A 19,328-nucleotide genomic window follows, 5' to 3' on the forward strand; every position below is an offset into this window, starting at 1 on the left:
ACCATTTGGTGCATACATGTTGATTAGTGATATTTCCTCATTGTCTATACTTCCTTTTAGCAGAATATATTTACCTTCCCTGTCCCTTTTGATCAGGTTTATTTGTACTTTGGCTTTGTCAGATATCATGATTGCAACTCCTGCCTTCTTTCTATCAGTTGAGGCCCAAAATGTCATACTCCATCCTTTAATTCTAACCTTGTGAGTATCAACCCACCTCATATGTGTTTCTTAAAGACAACATATAGTAGGGTTTTGGGTTCTAATCTAATCTGCTATTTGTCGACGTTTTATTTGCGTTCATCCCATTCATGTTCAAATTTATGGTTGTAACTTGTGGATTCCCTTGCATTTTGATATCTTCCCCTAATTCTGACCTTTCTTCCCTAGCTATATACTTTTGGACCAGTGATTTACTTTAGGTCAGTCCCCCTAGTCCCCTCCCTTGGTATGATTCCCTTTCTAGCCCCTCCCTTTTTGTGCTCCCTTCCCCTCCCCCCTCTCCTTCCTTCCCTTTTTATACTCCCTCCCCCTCCCCCTCCTTAATTTACCTTATTTTCTTACCCTGTTGGATAAGATAGAATTCAGGATCCCACTGGATCTAGATGTTCTTCCCTCTCAGAGTTGGTTTCACTAAGAGTAAGGTTTAAGTAATACCACTTCACGCTCTCTTCCTCTCCTTCTCATATGAGAGATCTTCCTCTCCCCTTCCCTTGTGTATCTTTGTATTGGAAGGGTTATTCTATTTAGTATCCCCCCCATTTCTTGAAGTAAGTCTTAGTATTGTTGACACTTCCCCCCCTCCCTTTTCCTTTCTTTGCCCCCCCTTTCACCAAATCTTCTTGATGCCCCAATCTTTCCCTATGCATGATTCTTCTAACTACTCTTATGATGCATACAATTCTTGAGAGTTACACAAAATATTTTCCCAACATATTAATAAATATAAAATGATGTAAATGTAGTCCTTATAGAAGAGAGTTTGACTTAAAGAAAAAGATAAGATTAATCTCTTTTTCCCTTTCTTTCATATTTACCTTTTCATGTTTCTCTTGCTTTCTGTGCTTGGATATCAAATTTTCCACTAAGTTCTGGTCTTTTCTTAGCAAATGCTTGGAAATCTTCTATTTAGTTGAATGCCCATACTTTCCCCTAGAAGTATATAGTCAGTTTTGCTGGGTAGTTGATTCTTGGTTGGAGACTCAGCGCTCTTGCCTTTCTAAATATCGTGTTCCATGCTTTGCGGTCCCTTAGTGTGTTAGCCACTAGGTCGTGTGTGATCCTTATGGGAGCCCCCCTATATCTGAAGCTCCTCTTCTAGGCTTCTTGTAGGTTTTTCTCCTTTTCTTGGAAGCTCTTGAATTTGGCAATTACAATCCTAGGGGTTGTCTTTTGGGGATTTAGTGTAGAGGGTGTTCCATGAACCCTTTCTATTTCTATTTTGCCCCCTTGCTCCAGAATATGTGGGCAATTTTCTTCTATAATCTCCTGTAGTATAGCATCAAAGTTTTTGTTTATCTCTGGTTTTTCGGGAAGACCAATGATTCTCATGTTGTCTCTCCTTCCTAAGTTTTCGAGGTCTGTGACCTTTTCAGTGAGATATTTTGTGTTTTCTTCTAATTCATTATTTTTTTTGGCTTTGCTTTATTAATTCTTGATGTTTTGCATGCACACTGTCTTGCAGTTGCTTAATTCTGGTCTTTAGGTACTGATTTTTCTTTTCAGCTTTGTCTGCCCTTCTATTAGATGCTTCCAGCTCTTTCTCCAATTGTGAGGTCTTTTCTATCAGACTGCTGATCTCCTTCTTCCATTTTTCTTTCCAGAAGGTTTCCATCTTTTGGGAAAGCTCCAATTTGATTTCTTCCAGGGCTTGTGGATAATTTCCATTTTGTGAGGCATGTTTTGATTTTGTTTGGGTTTCCTCTTCTTTCTCTTATTTTCCTTCGGTACTCCCTCCATAAAAGTTTTCACTAGTCACCTTTTTCCCTTTCTTCCTGGAGGCTTGATTTTGGACCATGTGAGCCATCCCTTTGGTGGTCTTATTCCCCTTTCCTTTTTGGTCTGGGGTCTGGGTGATATGGGTGGGTTTTCTGTTAATTTAGGTTGCGTCAGACTAGTTCTTCCCAGCCTCCGAGGTTTCTTAAAGAGCAGGCCCCTATGGTCAGTGCGGCAGCTTCTTTGCTCAGCGCTGCCTCTCAGAGCAGCCACCCCTTTGCTTAGTGCAGCCTCTCAGCGTGGCAGCCCCTTTGCTCAGAGCAGCCTCTCAGCATGGCTTTGCTCTGCTCAGCCTCTCAGCACGGCTGCCCCTTTGCTCAGAGCAGCCTCTCAGCGCAGCCTCCCCTTTGATCAGCTCAGGATTTTCCTGTGAAAACACCCTGAGAGGTTGTTTCCTGGCAGTCTTTAGATCCCAAGGAGCCTGATGTGCCCCTCCAGACAGAGAAGCTCCTCACTCACTCGCTGTCCCAGTGAGAGCTCTGATAACTTACTCTAGTTTGGTGGGGGGGTTGGGGGAGATGGGCAGCTCAGTTAACGTTTTTGTGCAAGCTTTTCCTCTTCCTTATAGTGTGGAAATGTTCAAGTCCCATGTACCTTCATTTCTGTGGGGTACTGGAGAATCCCTCTGTTCTTCCAAAGGTGATTTTTATGCTCTTTTGAGGTAGTCTATTTCCTTCCGTGCTGGGGAGATGAAGCGATTCACGTCTAGATTGCAGCCATGTTAACCCGGATGTCAAAAGATAAATTTCTTAACAGTGATTTTCAAAAGTATATTGTCTTTGGTGACAAGTAGTTTAGATTTTAACTAAATGTGTTTTTTTTTAAATAAAATATGTGCTCTTTAATGGCAAGAACTATTTATTAAGCTGCGTATTTATAATACCTAAAAAAGAATTTTCTAAATTCTTATTAACTGATTTTCCCACACAAGAAAACTCAACAAAAATTAGTATGAAACATTGATTTTTATGGATATTTGGTTCTAAATCCTCTATGAGATTGTTTCAATTAAATGATCCACTAAACTAGGATAAACTAGAGTTTGACAATTTAAAAACACACTAAGAAACAAAAATCCTTCCCATACTGCGTATTAGCAGATCTGTTACATAATCTATAAGAAGAAAGAATAATTTGAGAGAAGTTGATAAACTAACAAAACATTTCTTTCATCTAATAATGCAATGGTATTCTATTCTTTAAATAATGTTAAATGAAATGCTTAGATCAGTTTTTTTAGAAGTCTTTTCAAGGCCTCTTTCACCTCTTTATTCCTCAAGCTATAGATCATAGGGTTAAGCATGGGGATGATAAGAGTGTAAAACACAGAAATCATCATGCCTGTATCAAAAGAATAGTTAGATTGTGGCTGCAGGAACATGAAGAAAAGTGTGGAATAGAACACAACCACAATTGTGATATGAGAGCCACAGGTGGAAAAGGCTTTGTGCCTGCCCTCAGAAGAGTTCATCCTGAGGATGGCCACAAGAATGAACATGTAAGAGGCAAGGATAATCAAGAGGGAAGGAATTAAATGCAATACAACCATCGTCATAAGGATTAGTTCATTCTCACTTGTATCTGAGCATATAATGGACAAAAGAGGGAGGCTGTCCCAATAGAAATGCCTTAATAAGTTTGATTTGCAGAAAGATGATTTAAAAAGCTTTATTGTCAACAGTAGGGACACCGTGATACTATAGAGGTATGACACAGCCATTGTGACCCAACATACTCTGTCTGACATGATGGCCATATAGAGGAGGGGTTTACAGATAGCTGCATAACGGTCATAGGCCATAGCTGACAGAATAAAAAAATTCACTGGTGAAAAATATTGCAACAAAATGTAATTGTATTGCACATTCATGATAGGAAATTATGTTTTTTTCCTCTATGAAACTAACCAGCATTTTTGGACCAATAGCCGTGGAATATCCTAGATCAACAAAGGCCAGATGCCTGATAAAAAAGTACATTGGGGTTTGCAGGTAGGAATCAATGCTAGTTAAGATGATCAGCCCCAGGTTCCCCAGAACTATGGCCATGTAGTTGAGTAAAAAGAGAACAAAGAGAGGTTCTTTCAGCTCAGGACGATTTGTGATGCCCATGAGAATGAATTCAGTCACCTGATTCTCAGTGGTTTCATTCAACTTGAACATTTCTTTTATTCAAGGAATATAATCTGAAAATAAAGGAAGTAAATAAAATGAGTCAAAAATATGATCTGAAAATAAAAGATGTACTCATTTGAGTAGAGACCTTTATGTATAAACACTTAGAAATGTCTAAGATAAGATGAGTGGCAACTTGCCCTCCCAATTAAAATGTTACTTCATCATTTTAATTACATCATGGTTAATTTACGCAGCTTGGAATCATATCACATTAAATCACATAATGCCAAATCATATCTCCTCACATAGTATCATATTAAAACCATATTAACAGCCTTTTATCACCAAGAATGGGAAATTCATCTTATTTTATCAAATAAAAAGTAAATTATGAAACTATTCACAAAAGAATGGAAAGGACTTTATTATGAACATATTTGAAACTATTTTAATTATTCAATGAGTAAAAGGAGTCTGATAAAACCTGAAGGAACATAGAATATATGTGAACACCTTATGGAGTAATTGTGGTGAAGCAGATATCAAGTTTGTTGTAAAACTAAGAAGTCATGGCTTATAGAATTATATCCAACACATTTATAAATTGCCCTTTGCTAGTCTTGTTATCTACTGGTTACTGGGCCATTGCCTTTTACTATAGGTTACAAAGTGATAAACCTTTTTGAAAAAGAGAAGTTCTATTTTTTAGGACTGTCCTAACCTATTGAATTCAAAGCTTTAGGATTTATTCCAGGAATCTCTATTTCATAGAGCCATTAATTGTCTGAAAACGATGGAGACGCCCCCCCCCCCATAATCTTCTCACTTTTTATGACCTTCCTTTGCTTTGTCATAAGGAAAATATTTTTCTTCCTCTATTATTAAGGTGACCTAGGCTGGTAATTTTTAATTTTAATGTCATTATTATCACAGATATTTTAAAAATATTTTTCTTCAGATGATAGCCAGTTGAATATAATTAATCTAAAAAAATATGGAATGCCATATTAGCAATCAGTGCCTGTTAAAAAAGCTCTTTGATTCCTCTGATTAAAGAAAATCTTATCTGACACTGATCAGAGCTAGAAACTATAACCTCATGACAATCCCAGAATGATTTCAAGTCATTTCAATTAGAATAAATTCACCAAGTAGTCCCTAAATTTCCCAATACACAATACAGGGGACATAGTGATCAGCTTTTTTATCTGAATTCCTTTGACTTCATGTTTTTCATAAAATGAGATACTCCAAAGAATAGTTACCTGCTTATCTGAAAAGTAGAATGGTCTGTGACTCGTTCATGTTATCAATGCAGCTGGATAAAAGGAGATTTTGTGTGTTTCTTACTTCCCATGAGGCCATGTGTCTAGAGTATTGAAGTAGTTTAATGAGTTTTCAATAATTATGTCATGGAAATTGCCCAGTATTTGAGAGGAGACAATGTTTACAAGTTTATCAAATTCTGTATTTCCAAAATAGTCATCAGATTTGAGACTCTCAGTTTTAGATAATATATCCTTATTGTACCAAGTCCAAGGACATTATACAGGTTTATGTGAAAATATGAAAAAGTCTATAGCCAATCAAAAAATAGTTCAAATATCCCACACTAATAAGCCATGTAAATGAATAATAACTAGGATTTACAATAGAAATTAATTGGATGGGCAAGATGGAAATTTTGTCTTTTTGGATATATCTCTGGAAGAGTTGGTTACAAATGAATTCAGTGTTGGTCATCAAATATATCAAAGAAAAGGTAAGCAGACTGTGTAGCCTTCAGAGAATTAGAATTTCTTCTAGAAACATTTGAGTGGTTCAGTGTATATGAGTATCAATTTTGTGTTTAGGAAGAACATATTTCTAATTCATCCTCATACATTCACTTTTTGGCTTTGGTAAGCAACTTAAAATCTTTAGGTCAATTTTTCCTTTGTGAAGAATAATTATTCTGTTAATAAATTTGTCTTTACTTTCTATTGAGAGACATTGGTGTATGCCCAGTTTTTGCAAGGCTACATTCCATTTTTTTCCCAGGAGTTTTTGTTGAATAGTTAATTCTTGTCCTGTTAAAGTTAATTTTAGGGTTGAGACCCAAACTAAATTAATTTAGTTGCCAAGGAATATCCCAAATAAAATACCCAAGTCAGTTTTGAAATTTATGGTGGCTTCATTAATATAGAGGGAAGGAATTAAGGATAAGAGAGAGGGAGAGGGTGTAGGATTTCTCCCGCCTGGCCTGTGCCCAAGTTCTCTGCCATGAGATGTGTGAAGAAAATTAGAGACTTTCTAAGGGGATAATATTTGGACGATAAAGTCTGAAAGGATCAGTCTAAACTCTGAGAGAGAGCTCAGTAAGATGCCTCACCTAAACTAGGGTACTCATATTTTCCCAGTATAGTATCAAGGAAAATTCACTGCTAAACCAGACAATAGCTCCAGCCATGCCAAGATGCCAAGATGCTCAGCACACTGCTGCCACACATCTCTCTGCCATCAAAGAGACTGGAGAGAGGAAGTGATGCAAAATATATAGACAATTTTACATCAGTTTCCTGCATCTCACCTGTACCAATGGTAGCTTATGCTTGACTTAGGATCAGGGGTCTTTCAGCTGTTTCTGATTTGTCATTTGCTAGCAAGTGTCTGTCATAGACCATACTCCTAAATACTCAATCCTTAAGTATGGGTGTAGACATTCCTGTTTTTGTTAGACTATGTAGGGTGGAGTAATTTAAATTTCACAGCCCCAAAACTTGAAACTTTGAGTTTATAAAATACTTGAGCCAAAAGTCAGGAAGAGCTGACACTACATAATTCATATGACCTTGTGTACTTAACATATTTCACTAGTCAACTACACTTATTGTTTTGTCTATTAGGATATTTTTAAATGATTAATACTTTGTACTATATCTCCAAAATCTGCCAGTGGAGTGGATAAAATGTCAGTTGTTGAATCAGAAAAAACTCATCTTCATGAATTAGAATTTGACCTTAGACACTTACGATCTCTCTAACCTTGTGCAAGCCTCTTAGACCTGTTTGCCTCAGTTTTCTGATTTGTAAAATGAGTTGGAGAAGAAAATGCAAAACACCACAGTATATTTGACCAGGAAATGTCAATAGAATCACAAAGATTTGGACATGAATGAAAATAAGAACAACCAAGGAGATGGCATACATGATCTAAAACCATTTTAGAGTAATGTTGTTGTTCAGACATTTTCAATTATGCCTAACACTTTGTGTTCCAATAAGCAATTTTCTTGACAATGATAGTAAAGTGATTTGCTATTTACTTTTCCATCTTTTTTTCTAGTTGAAGTGCTGAGGCAAAGAAGGTTAAATGATTTCCCCAGATTCAAATAGCTTATGTGTCTGAGACCAGATTTGAACTCACAGAGAGTAGTCTTCCTGACTCCAGGTTCAATACTCTATTCACTGAGCAACCTAGCTGTCCCTATATAAACATAATAAAGGAGAGAAATGAACAAGGAAAAAATGGATTGAAGCTTCCAGGATGGGACAAAACTAAATATTTTAATTTTATGTATTGACATTTTCCCCAAATGACAATGATTATAAAAAAATTATCAGTTCTTTTGCTTTATCATATTTTAAATAATTATTAAAATAAAATAAAAAATAAATAAATTTCCAAGTTTTTTAGGTGAAAACACACACACACACACACACACACATATATATATATATATTTTTTTTTTGAGAGAGGTGGAGCAGGCAATGTTTTCCCCTATATACTGAAACAACATTTCCCTGGAGTTTCATTAGCTAATTCAGCAAAGTAATTTTATATTCTGTCATAATATTGGAAAATACTGTGTTTGTATAGCCCTTATTTTCCATCTTAGAATAACTATTGTGTTAAGTGATGGAGATTAAGTAATTGTCCTCAGCCACATAGCTATGAAGTGTACAAGTCCCAATTTTAAACCAAGAAACTCCTCTCTTTAGGTCTGGCTCTTAATCTATTGCACCACCTAGCTGCCCTAATTTTGATGATGTCATAATTTATAATATAATTATATATATACATATATGTATACATACATACCTATAATTGTGCTTAAGATATTATTCCTACTAATACTAGATGATCAAATCAGATATTATTTCTCTTTTTAAATGTAAATTTACTCATAGTATAAATTATTTTTGTTCTTTTTGAATATCCACTTACTAGCAAAGTACCTGCTACCAAATATTTTTGCATTCTTCATGTGATGGATTTCCCCATACAAAAAAATTATTACCAAATATTTTATGTTCACTTTGGGTATACATTATAAAATAGATTTTTAATAAAGATAACTTTACTAGAAAGTTTCCCATATTAAATAAGAATATTTATTTAAAATTTAAATAAAAATAATAAATTAATTAATACATGTTAATAAATATATTTAACATATTGATTTCTATAATTATTTTAATAATGGATAATCTAAAGGTTTTATTTTAATGCATAAATTATTTATTTTAATAATTTTAATAATTATATTTTAATTATTTTAACAAATATTTTAAAATAAAATTCACCCTAATACTTATTTGAGTTTAGATTAAAAAATAAAAACAAAATCATTAACTATACAACTATTATGAAAGTTTTCTGGTAAAAGATAATTCAAGCCATACTTTATATTATTCTTTGAAAAAAATGTTTATATGTTTTTTTACCATTAACTTTTTATTTTTCTCTCAATTGCATGTAACAATAATTTTAATATTATTTTTATATTTGAATTTGAACCTAATAAGTCCTTTCCATTTTTTCCTCCTTCCCTTCTCCCCTCCTGAGATGGCAAGCAATCTGAGAGATGTTCAATGTGTAATAATGTTTTCTCCCCCATGTCAGTAATTTTGTTGAAGAGAACTTGAATTTAAAAAGTAGAAAAGAAAGAAAGAAAATACACTATATTATATTTCTAAATGCATTCCAATTCCATTGGTTCTTTCTTTGTAAAAGGCATTTTAATCAATTCATTAGGGATTATCTTGGATCACTGTACTGCTAAGAATAGGAAAGTCATTCACAATTTTTCAGAATATAATGCTGCTCTTACTGTGTACAATATTCTCCCACTTCTGCTTACTTCACTCATGTTCATGTATATCTTTCCATTTTTTTTCTGAAATAATCCTCATTTCTCATAGCTCAATAATCTTCCATTACAATTATATAGAACAATTTGTTCATTCTCCAATTGAGGAACATCCCCTTGATTTCTAGTTCTTTGCACATGAAAAGAGCTGCAAAAAATTTTTTTTGTAAAAATAGATCATTTCACCCTTTCTAAAAAAAATAAAAAAGTCTTTGGGATATACAATTAATAGTAGTATTGCTGGTTCAAAGGGTATGTGCAGTATTAAAGCTATATGGATATAGTTCCAAATTGACCTCCAGAATGCTTAAATCATTTTAAAACTGCAAGATAATTTCATTAGTGTCCCAATTTTCCCATAACTCCTCCAGCATGTATTATTTTCCTTTTCTGTCATATAGCTTATCTGATAGGTGTGAAGTGAACCTCAGAGATGTTTTCATTTTCATTTGTTTAATGAAGAAGTATTTTTGACTATTTATTCATTAAGCAATGAGTTGTACTATTATACATTTGATTCAACTCTCCATATATTACAAAAGTAATCCATATTGTATTGGTTTTATTTTTTAATAAAATAAACTCATTCTTATTTATTAGTTCAATGGTTTTCTTACTTTCAATTTTGCTAATCTTTCCATTGATTTTTCAGGATTTTTAATTTCTTATTTGGTATTTAATAGGGTCTTATAAGATTTATTTTTCATTTTTTATTTGCATACCCACTTCATTGACCTACTCTTTCTCTATTTTATTCATGTAAGCACTTAGATGTATAAATTAAGTACTACTTTGGATGCTTCTCAAAAATTTTGTTATGCTGTTTCATTGACATCATTTTCATAACTGAACCTTTTGATTTCTATGATTTGTTCTTTGATTCACTCACTCTTTAATATGAGATTACTTTCCAATTACTTTTTAGTCTTTTTTCTTTAGCAGCATAATTTTATAGCATCATGATATGAAAATGATGCATTAATATTTCTACATTTCTACATTTTATTGTTAGACTTTTATGTCATAGGATCAATTTTTTGCAAAAGTACCCTGTACTAGTCAGGGAAAACAACAACAACAATATATTCCTTTTGATTCCCATTCCAGAAATCAATCAAGTCTAAGTTTTCTAAAATTCAATTCCTTGATATACTATTTCTTTTATATAATATATATATATAAATTCATCTTTTTTTGTTTGATTCATGATAGTATGAGAGGAAAAGAATAATGTCCCCTCCCCATTATTTCACTTTGTTTTGTTGTATTATTCAGAGACCTGGAGGTTGTTTACTATTAAGATGTGAAGGGATAAACAGGCCCTCAGAGAAAGGAAGTTGAAACCAATGAGACAGGAAGTAATCCCAAAGACACTGCCCTCACTGAGCAGTGCCAGGCAGATTAAGGAACTATTATTTGTTCCTAAAATGTGACTTGGGAGAGCTAGTGGGTGAAGAAAATAGCTTAAAAGGTCAGACCAAGCTCTCTGGTGGTCTTCTGGTGGAAGATTGGAACCTGGAGGAACACCTGTTGGTGGTGATCTTCAATCCATCAAATGGCAAATAGTGTAGTCAACTCTTTACCACTTTCTTTCATTTCCCTCTCTTTAGTTTCACTACTTTGATGAAATAAAGCTACTAAAACTACTAACAGCCTCATAATTTATGTTTAACTATTACACTACTAATATAGTTTTATGGTCTATTTCCTCTTATAAATCACAGAGTTTCTACATCAGAAATTTAGATGCTAGGTCATTTGGTGCATATATGTTTAATACTGATACTATTTCATTAATGGTTCCTTTTATCAATATTCAATTTCATTCCTTATCTCTTTTTTCTTTTTTTTAATAGTATTTTATTTGATCATTTCCATGCATTATTCATTAAAGACAAAGATAATTTTCTTTTCCTCCCTCCCACCCCACCATAGCCGACGCGTGATTCCACTGGGTATCACATGTGTTCTTGATTCGAACCCATTGCCACGTTGTTATTATTTGCATTAGAGTGTTCGTTTAGAGTCTCTCCTCTGTCATGTCCCCTCAGCCATTGTAGTCAGGCAGTTGCTTTTCCTTGGTGTTTCTACTCCCTCAGTTTGTCCTCTGTTTATGGATAGCGTTCTTTCTCCTAGATCCCTGCAGATTGTTCAGGGACATTACACTGCCACTAATGGAGAAGTCCATTACGTTCGATTATACCACAGTGTATTAGTTTCTGTGTACAATGTTCTCCTGGTTCTGCTCCTCTCGCTCTGCATCACTTCCTGAAGGTCGTTCCAGTCTCCATGGAATTCCTCCACTTTATTATCTCTTTTAATGAGGCCAATTTTCACTTTTCCTTTGTCTGAGATCATAATCACTACCCCTGTTTAACTCTAGGTGAAGAATTGTAGATGTTGCTCTATCCCTTTACCTTTATTCTGTGTCGCCCTACTTTAAATGAATTTCTTGTAGACAATATATTGTGGGATTCTGGCTTTTGATCCACTTTGATACCCCTTTTCCATTTTATTTGTGAATTCATCCTGTTCACATTCACTTATGATTACTATGTGTTTCCTTCCTTCTTATTTTTCTTCTCTTTCTGTTCTTTTAGCCTTTCCCTGTTTATAAATATTTTTGTTTCTATTTACCTTTCTCCCCGAGTTCCTTTCCCTGTCTCCTTACCCCACCTTTTTTTAACCTGCCTCTTTTTAATATCCTATTGAATAATTTAGATTTCTATACCTAACTGAGAGGATGTTATTCCCACTTTGAGTAATTCTTTTGAGAATAAGGTTCAAGCATTGCTCACCACACCCACATTTTCCCTTCCATAGTATTGATTCTTATATAACTCTTCATGCAAAATCAATTAACTGCAAGTTTTTCTCCTTTTCTTTCCCCAGTATATTCCTTTTTCTTAACCCTTGATTTAAAAAAAATATCTCATCATACTCAATTACTCCCTGTTCCCTTTCTATATAAGACCTCATAGTTATAAAATTTTTAAACCTTCAGTAAATTAAGTATCCTAAGTTCTTTATATATCTTAGGTACATCAAATATCATAGATACCTTAAGCATCTTAGTCAATACCTTCCTAATACTAGCATAATCATGTTATGTTTCCTTTGTTTCCTGTGATTATTTTAAACATATTATGTAGCTTTTGTATTATGGAAATCTTAAGTATCTTACTTGCCACTTTCCTATACAAAGATATAATTGGTTTAAGAATTTTCTGTTTAATGATACATGTATAACTCAATAGAATTGCTTGTCAGCTCTGGGAGTAGGGAGGAAAGAGAAGAGGAAAACAACATGGATCATATAACCATGAAAAAATATTCTATATTAATTAATTAAATAATTAAAATAATTTTTTTCTGTTTTCCTCTTTATGCTTCTCTTGAGTATTGAATTTAATGATTGGGTATTCTTTTTCATTTAGGACAATTCATCAGGAATGCCTTGAATCCCTCTCTTTCATTAAATGTTAATTTCCTTCCCCTAGAGCAGTTTTGGCAAACCTATGTCATGTGTGTCAGAGGCGCCATGCAGAGCCCTCTCTCTGGGTATGCCCACCATCACAGTAGCACAGAGTTCACCAGCGTTCGTTACTAGAAAGCCAGAGGAAGGTATGGCCAGGCTACTCTTTTCTCCCTCTCTATGCATGTCTGAGGACATCATTCACCCCTCTGCCTGAAAGCCAAAAAGGAGTGGTTCATCTCTCTCCTTTCTGGGGTAAGCTTAAGTTAAGAATTACTGTATTTATGCTTTTGGTCTCTAAAAGTTTTGCCATTACTGCCCTAGAGTATTATGCTTGGTTTCACTGGATAGGTAATTGTTGGTTGTAGGCCTTCATTTTTATCTTTTTGGAAGATCATATTCCATGCTTAATGATCCTATTATGTAGAAGCTGCTAGGTCCTACACAATCCTAATTTTGGTTTTGGAATATATGATTTTTTCACCCTCCTCTGGGTGCTTATATTTTATCCTTGGCTTGGGAGCATAGAGATTTTAAAATTTGGGATTACCTTCAGGAGCTAATTATTGGATTATTTCAATTTCTAATTCTTCTTTAAAAATATCAGGGCACTTTAGTTTTACCTGATAATTTATTTCAATATAGTATCCAGGTCCTTTTTTTCCCCCTTTGGTCATGATTTTCAGGCAAAACAATGCTTCTTAGATTACCTTTTCTGGAATTATTTCTAGATCAGTTGTTTTTCCAGTGATAAAATACACATTTTCTTCTATTTTTTAAATTATTTTGAATTTGTTTTATTGCTACTGCTCTCTCATATAGTTGTGATTTTTTAGGGAGCAATTTTCTTCTTTGAGACATTGCATTTCTCTTCTTAGGGAGATTTTTTTTAAGGTATTACATTTCCTTTTTAAGATAAGTGTTCTCTTCCATACGTTTTTGTTCTAAGCTGATGATTTTTTTCCATAATTTTCTTTTCTATTTTTTCTTCTAATTTTCTTGTTCTTTGTTTTTCTTTTCTTTTTCTTCGAGGCCTTATAGGAGTTCATTTTGGCTTGACATCCTTTTAGATTTTTTCTGTGAGGCTTCACATGTTTTTATTTTTATGTTATTTTTTCTGAGTAGATAAGCTTTTATTTTTATATTATTTATTATTATACTTATTTTATTATTTATTTATGTATAACTGTGAATATATAACATAATTGCATAAATATGGTATATATAGTCATATTTATTATCATATTTACATTTATTTTTATATTATTCTGTTCTGAGGAGATAAGTTCAGTCAAATCCCAATATATAAGATGAGGAAGAAACATAATTAGTAGTCCTTAATTATGGTAGCTTGGGAAAATATGCATGATTCATAAAATCTTCTAAAATATTCCATGTCTTTCTCCTCATCTACTATGTGGTCTTACAGATCTTGAAATGCATTCTGGTGCAGTGTTCTTATATAACTAAAACCATATTAACCAAGTCTATATTCCCTATCCAATTCATAGTTTTTGATAAAATGAATCTTGTTTTCAATATATAGCATGCTTTTTTTCTTCAGAAGAATTATAGTCTCCTCCCATCCTTAGGCCTACATTGATTCTTCTCAATACAACAGAGGCTTCTTGAGGGCAAAATTATTTTGCTATATTCCTAAAACCTAGGCCAGTCCCCAGAATATTGCAGTTCATTTATAAGTTGCTATTAAATAAAGTTACACTTTTAAAATGTACCAAAGAAGAAGGCAGCTTAGTAGTACAGTGGATAGATTGTGGGTCCTATAGTCATAAAGATGAATATTCATGAGTTTAAATATGGCTCCAGACACTTCTTAGCTTTGTTTTTTTTTTTTAACCCTTACCTTCTGTCTTGGAGTCAATACTATGTATTGGCTCCAAGGCAGAAGAGTGGTAAGGGCTAGGCAATGGAGGTCAAGTGACTTGCCCAGGGTCACACAGCTGGGAAGTGTCTGAGCCCAGATTTGAACCTAGGACCTCCCATCTCTAGGACTGGCTCTCAATTCACTGAGCTACCCAGTTGCCCCGTTAGCTTTGTTAATGTTAGCATTTTACTTAGTAGTCTTTGTTTCAGTTTCCTGATCTATAAAATGAGTTGAAGAAGTAAATGACAAATCATTCCTGTGTCTTTGCCAAGAAAACCAGAGATAGGGTCATGAAGAATCAAGTACAACTGAAAGAAGTGAGCTTCAAAAAGTGAGCTGAAGAAGGAAATGGTGAACCACTCCAGAGTCTTTTCCCCAAAAACCCTCAAATGGGGTTAGAAAAAGTTGGAGCAGCTAAAAGTAGCTGAACAATAAAAACAACTGAGAAGAAGAGTTTAAATAATCTAGAACCATCTGAATAATACTGTTGTTTGATTGTTCCAGTCATGCCTGATTCTTTGGGGTTTTCTGTGTTAAAATATTGGAAGTTAGCCATTTTCTTCTCTTGTTCACTTTGCAGATGAGCAAACTACAAATAAGTGTAAGAGATTTGCCCAGGATCATGTAACTAATAAGTGTCTGAATCCAGATTTGAACTTACAAAGATGACTTTTTCCTGATTTCAGACCTGGCACTCTTATTTACTGTACCAACTGGCTGTTCCTATATTAGAGTGATTGAGGAAAGAAATGAAAAGGGGAAGTAGTCAAATGATGCTTACAGGTTAGGAGTTAAATGGCAATTGTTTCATTTTATGTGTTAATACAATTTCCCTAAGTACCAATCATTATGATAAAATCAATTTCTATCTTAGTTTTTATCTGACCCTAATTATTAAAATAAAATTTCTATCTCTTTGATTTAGGAGAATATAATAGTCTTTACCAGTCAATGTATTCCCACATGTATTGAATCCTTTTTCCTTGGGGTTTCATTAGGAAAGACATAGTAGAAACAGTAATTTTATGTCTTGTCTTACAGAATTTTAAAGGATTGAGTTTTGATGATGAAACAGATTAGCAATACTTACACTTGAACCTCGAACTGTATTCCATACCCCTCTCCCTTATTCTAAGTGTGACCTGTGAATTAACATTCACCAAAACACAGATGCATTTAAATGCTCTAGGAAGATCAAAAAATATCAAGAATATCCTAGTCCTTCCAGTAATGAGGATAAAATGTTTTTAAATATTGTAAATTATTTTCATAATAGTCATAATTGATTTCACATAACATGTATTATGCAAATAAAAGAAGTATATTATTAATTTATACCATATATAGTTATACTATATCTATATTCTTAATCTAAGTTATATTTGCCTAATGCAAAGGTTTCACATTAATAGGAGATCATCCTAAATCATCTCCACAAATTTATTGAACATGTATGATGTGCTCAAATCTGTTGAATCTCTATCCAAATATCAAGCATCATTCTTGAGAAACAGCTTCCTCTTTCTACAGGCCATGTTGAAAATGATAATTATTTTCTGTTAAAATCATAAGCCTTCACCAAAAACATCACAGTGATTTAAGTATCTATTTAAGATTGAGAAGAGTGGAAAAAAAGAGTGGGGTTCAGTTAACTTAGAATAGGCAAAATGCCTGTAGATTTCCCAGGAGAGGTGAGAACTCACAATAGGATATTAATTAATCTGTGTTACAATGAATTATTCTTTTATAGGGAATCTATAGATATTCAGGAGTTTATCAGGATGATTCAGGAGAACCAAGAATCTGTCCTGGGACATCTATTCCACTCATCTTGGTCAGCTTGTACAAATAATGAAATGGTCAGGTTGTCAAAGCTCAAAGGACTGTGCCTTAGGATCCCTTCATTAGAACTTCTGGTCAGAATATCTATTTGGGCTTTTCCTGGAATGACCACTATTAGCCTCTCAACAGAAACTATAGGCCTCTGCTCCTGGAATTTAGAAGATCTGGGATACATTCCTTAGAAATCATGCTTTTTTATAATTATGCAGTAATGTAAATATACATTCTAGGGATTATATAATTATAGTTTTACATTACAGTTATATAATATTTACTGTATACCAATAAAGTCATATATAGTGATGATTATCTATATCTTTTGATATCTAAATTGCATAATCTTGTATTTTTGATAGTTAAAGTCCATAGCAGAAGTCAACAGAGTATCAAGCATGAAGTGAGGAAGATTACTCTTCTTGAATTAAAGTCTTCCCTCAGACAATTTCTAGCTTTGTTATCCTGCACAATTTATTTAATGCCCTTTCCCTTAGTTCCTCATTTGTAAAATAAGCTGGAAAATGAAATGATAATCCATTCCATTTATCTTTTTCCAAAAATAAAAATAATGGCATCAGGAGAAGTTGAATGTGATTAAAGAAGATCAGTAACCTCTGTATAATCAGCCCAAGGTCACACATCAAGTGTCAGAGTCCAGCTTTGAATCTAGAGTCTAACAAATTTAGTCTCTGTGTCTTATCCACTCTGCTTCCTAGTTGCCCTCTGAATCAAACTGCCTTGATGGTCATAGAAACTAGACAGAAATAACCCATTACCTTTTATATGTTATACTTCATCTTTTGACCTATACTGGCTTCTCTATAACAGTATTTTAAAAAAAGTTGCATCCATTGTCTTTGTTATCATAAATTTTTTATCCAGCATCATAGGTGAATTTCAGGTTACTGCATGTAACTGTTATTTTTTCTTCTTAAAAAATCCTTTATAGAACAATATAATTTCAGTCTCTGTTCCAAAAAACCTCTTTATACAGAACATCCCAGAGAAATATCTTGTCTGTTACACCTTCATATATATATATCTTTATTTGTAGAAAATAAAAGAAATTGTCATCAAAGTGGATGACCCATTTATCATTTGTCAGGTGTAAAATGAACTACAAAGACACTATGACATTTATTAGTCCATATCCATCCCCCCCATTTCCTAGTCTTTGCTATAAGATATTAACTTTAATCTAGAATTATCCTATTGCAATCTTTGCCTAACCTTCTAAAACAGGGAAATATATTATTTAAGACCTCCAAAATAGAATTGTATAAGGCATGGTTCCAAATCATAGCAGAATATAAAGGTGATAGGCATGTGAAATGAGATAGGAGAAGCCTTAAAAAGAAAATATACTGCTACAGTAGAATTTTTCTGCAAATACCTGATATCTGAATCAAATAATTTTTCCCTTGATAAAATATAGGTTTGTTGATGGAAAAAACTATTTTAGTGGTTCATTTTTGTAGGAATGATGCCTAAAAAAACTATATAATGCCAGCATTTTCTAAATTAATTTTAACTGATTTTTCCATATGAAAAAACTAACCAAATTAATATTCTCACTTTGGTGGTACATTATAAATTTTATTTTCATCACATTCCATTTTTAACAAACTATTTCCATGGTCCATTCATTAAAATGACCCACTGGTCTAATATTTATTGTAGATAGACATTTAAAAAAAACTACAACTCAAAATCCTTCTTTATGTAATTATTAGGAGAAGTTGTTTTCTGTAAAAAGAAAGATGTGGAACCATATTGTAATTTGAACATGGAGAAAATGCTTACATCAAATTTCTAAAGACTCTTTTCAATGCACCTTTCACTTCATTATTCCTCAAGCTGTAGATTAGTGGATTGAGCATAGGGATGACCAGGGTGTAAAACACAGAGGCCATCTTGTCTGTGCTAAAGGAGTGGCTCGATTGGGGCTGTAGATACATGAAGACGAGTGTTCCAAAGAACACAATCACTACTGTGAGATGAGAGCCACAGGTAGAGAAGGCTTTGTGCCTGCCCTGAGAAGAATTCATCCGGAGAATGGCGAAAAGAATAAGCATGTAGGAGACAAGAATAATGACAAGAGAAGAGACCAAATTAAATGCAGCAATTGTCATAATGATTAGTTCAATCTCACTTGTGTCTGAGCATGCAATAGCCATTAAGGGGAGACTTTCACAATAGAAATGCTGTATTACATTAGAAAAACAAAAAGACAACTGAAAAATCTTAATGGTAACAAGTGAGGATCCAATAATGCTATAGATATAGGTGACAATTACTAAGATGTAGCACACCTTATCTGACATGATGACTGTATAGAGGAGGGGCTTACAGATAGCCACATAGCGGTCATAGGCCATGGCCGACAGGATGAAGACTTCACTGTTGATAAATATCCCAAAAAAAACGAGCTGTAATGCACATTCGTTGTAGGAAATGCTGTTTTTCTTCACTACAAAACTGACCAGCATCTTTGGACCAATGACTGTAGAATAGCCAAGATCGACATATGCCAGATGCCTAAGAAAAAAATACATGGGTGTTTGCAGATGAGAATCAACACTGGTTAGGATGATCAGGCCCAGATTCCACAGAACTATGGTCATGTAGTCAAGGAAAAACAAGGCAAAGAGAATGCCCTGAAGCTTGAGATGATTTGAGATGCCCGTGAGAATAAATTCAGTCACCTGGTTTCCTTTGGTGTGATTCACTTTGATCATTTCCCCCACTGAAGGAAGACAATCTGAGAATAAAAAGAAAAGTTTTCATCCAGTAGTGTTGGCATATCCAATTAAATCGTGAATGACTTAAGATGGTTTAGACCAGATAAACAGGAATTTTCTCACCACATTATAAGGTATTAATAT

The 19,328-nt window shown here is 33.8% G+C and overlaps 1 protein-coding gene and 1 pseudogene across 1 annotated transcript; both read right to left on the reverse strand.

Annotated features, from left to right (window-relative positions):
• Positions 1–3,187: 3,187 nt before the first annotated feature.
• On the reverse strand, positions 3,188–4,157 carry LOC100619806 (olfactory receptor 8K3-like; annotated as a pseudogene).
• Positions 4,158–18,242: 14,085 nt separating this feature from the next.
• Positions 18,243–19,184, reverse strand: LOC100619762 (olfactory receptor 8K3-like). Its single transcript, XM_056803689.1, has one exon. The coding sequence runs from the start codon at positions 19,179–19,181 to the stop codon at positions 18,243–18,245; it is 939 nt and encodes a 312-aa protein (XP_056659667.1). The 5' UTR covers positions 19,182–19,184.
• Between the last annotated feature and the right edge of the window lie 144 nt (positions 19,185–19,328).

This window comes from Monodelphis domestica, chromosome 6 (genome assembly GCF_027887165.1).
Source record: "Monodelphis domestica isolate mMonDom1 chromosome 6, mMonDom1.pri, whole genome shotgun sequence".
Classification (NCBI taxonomy): domain Eukaryota; kingdom Metazoa; phylum Chordata; class Mammalia; order Didelphimorphia; family Didelphidae; genus Monodelphis; species Monodelphis domestica.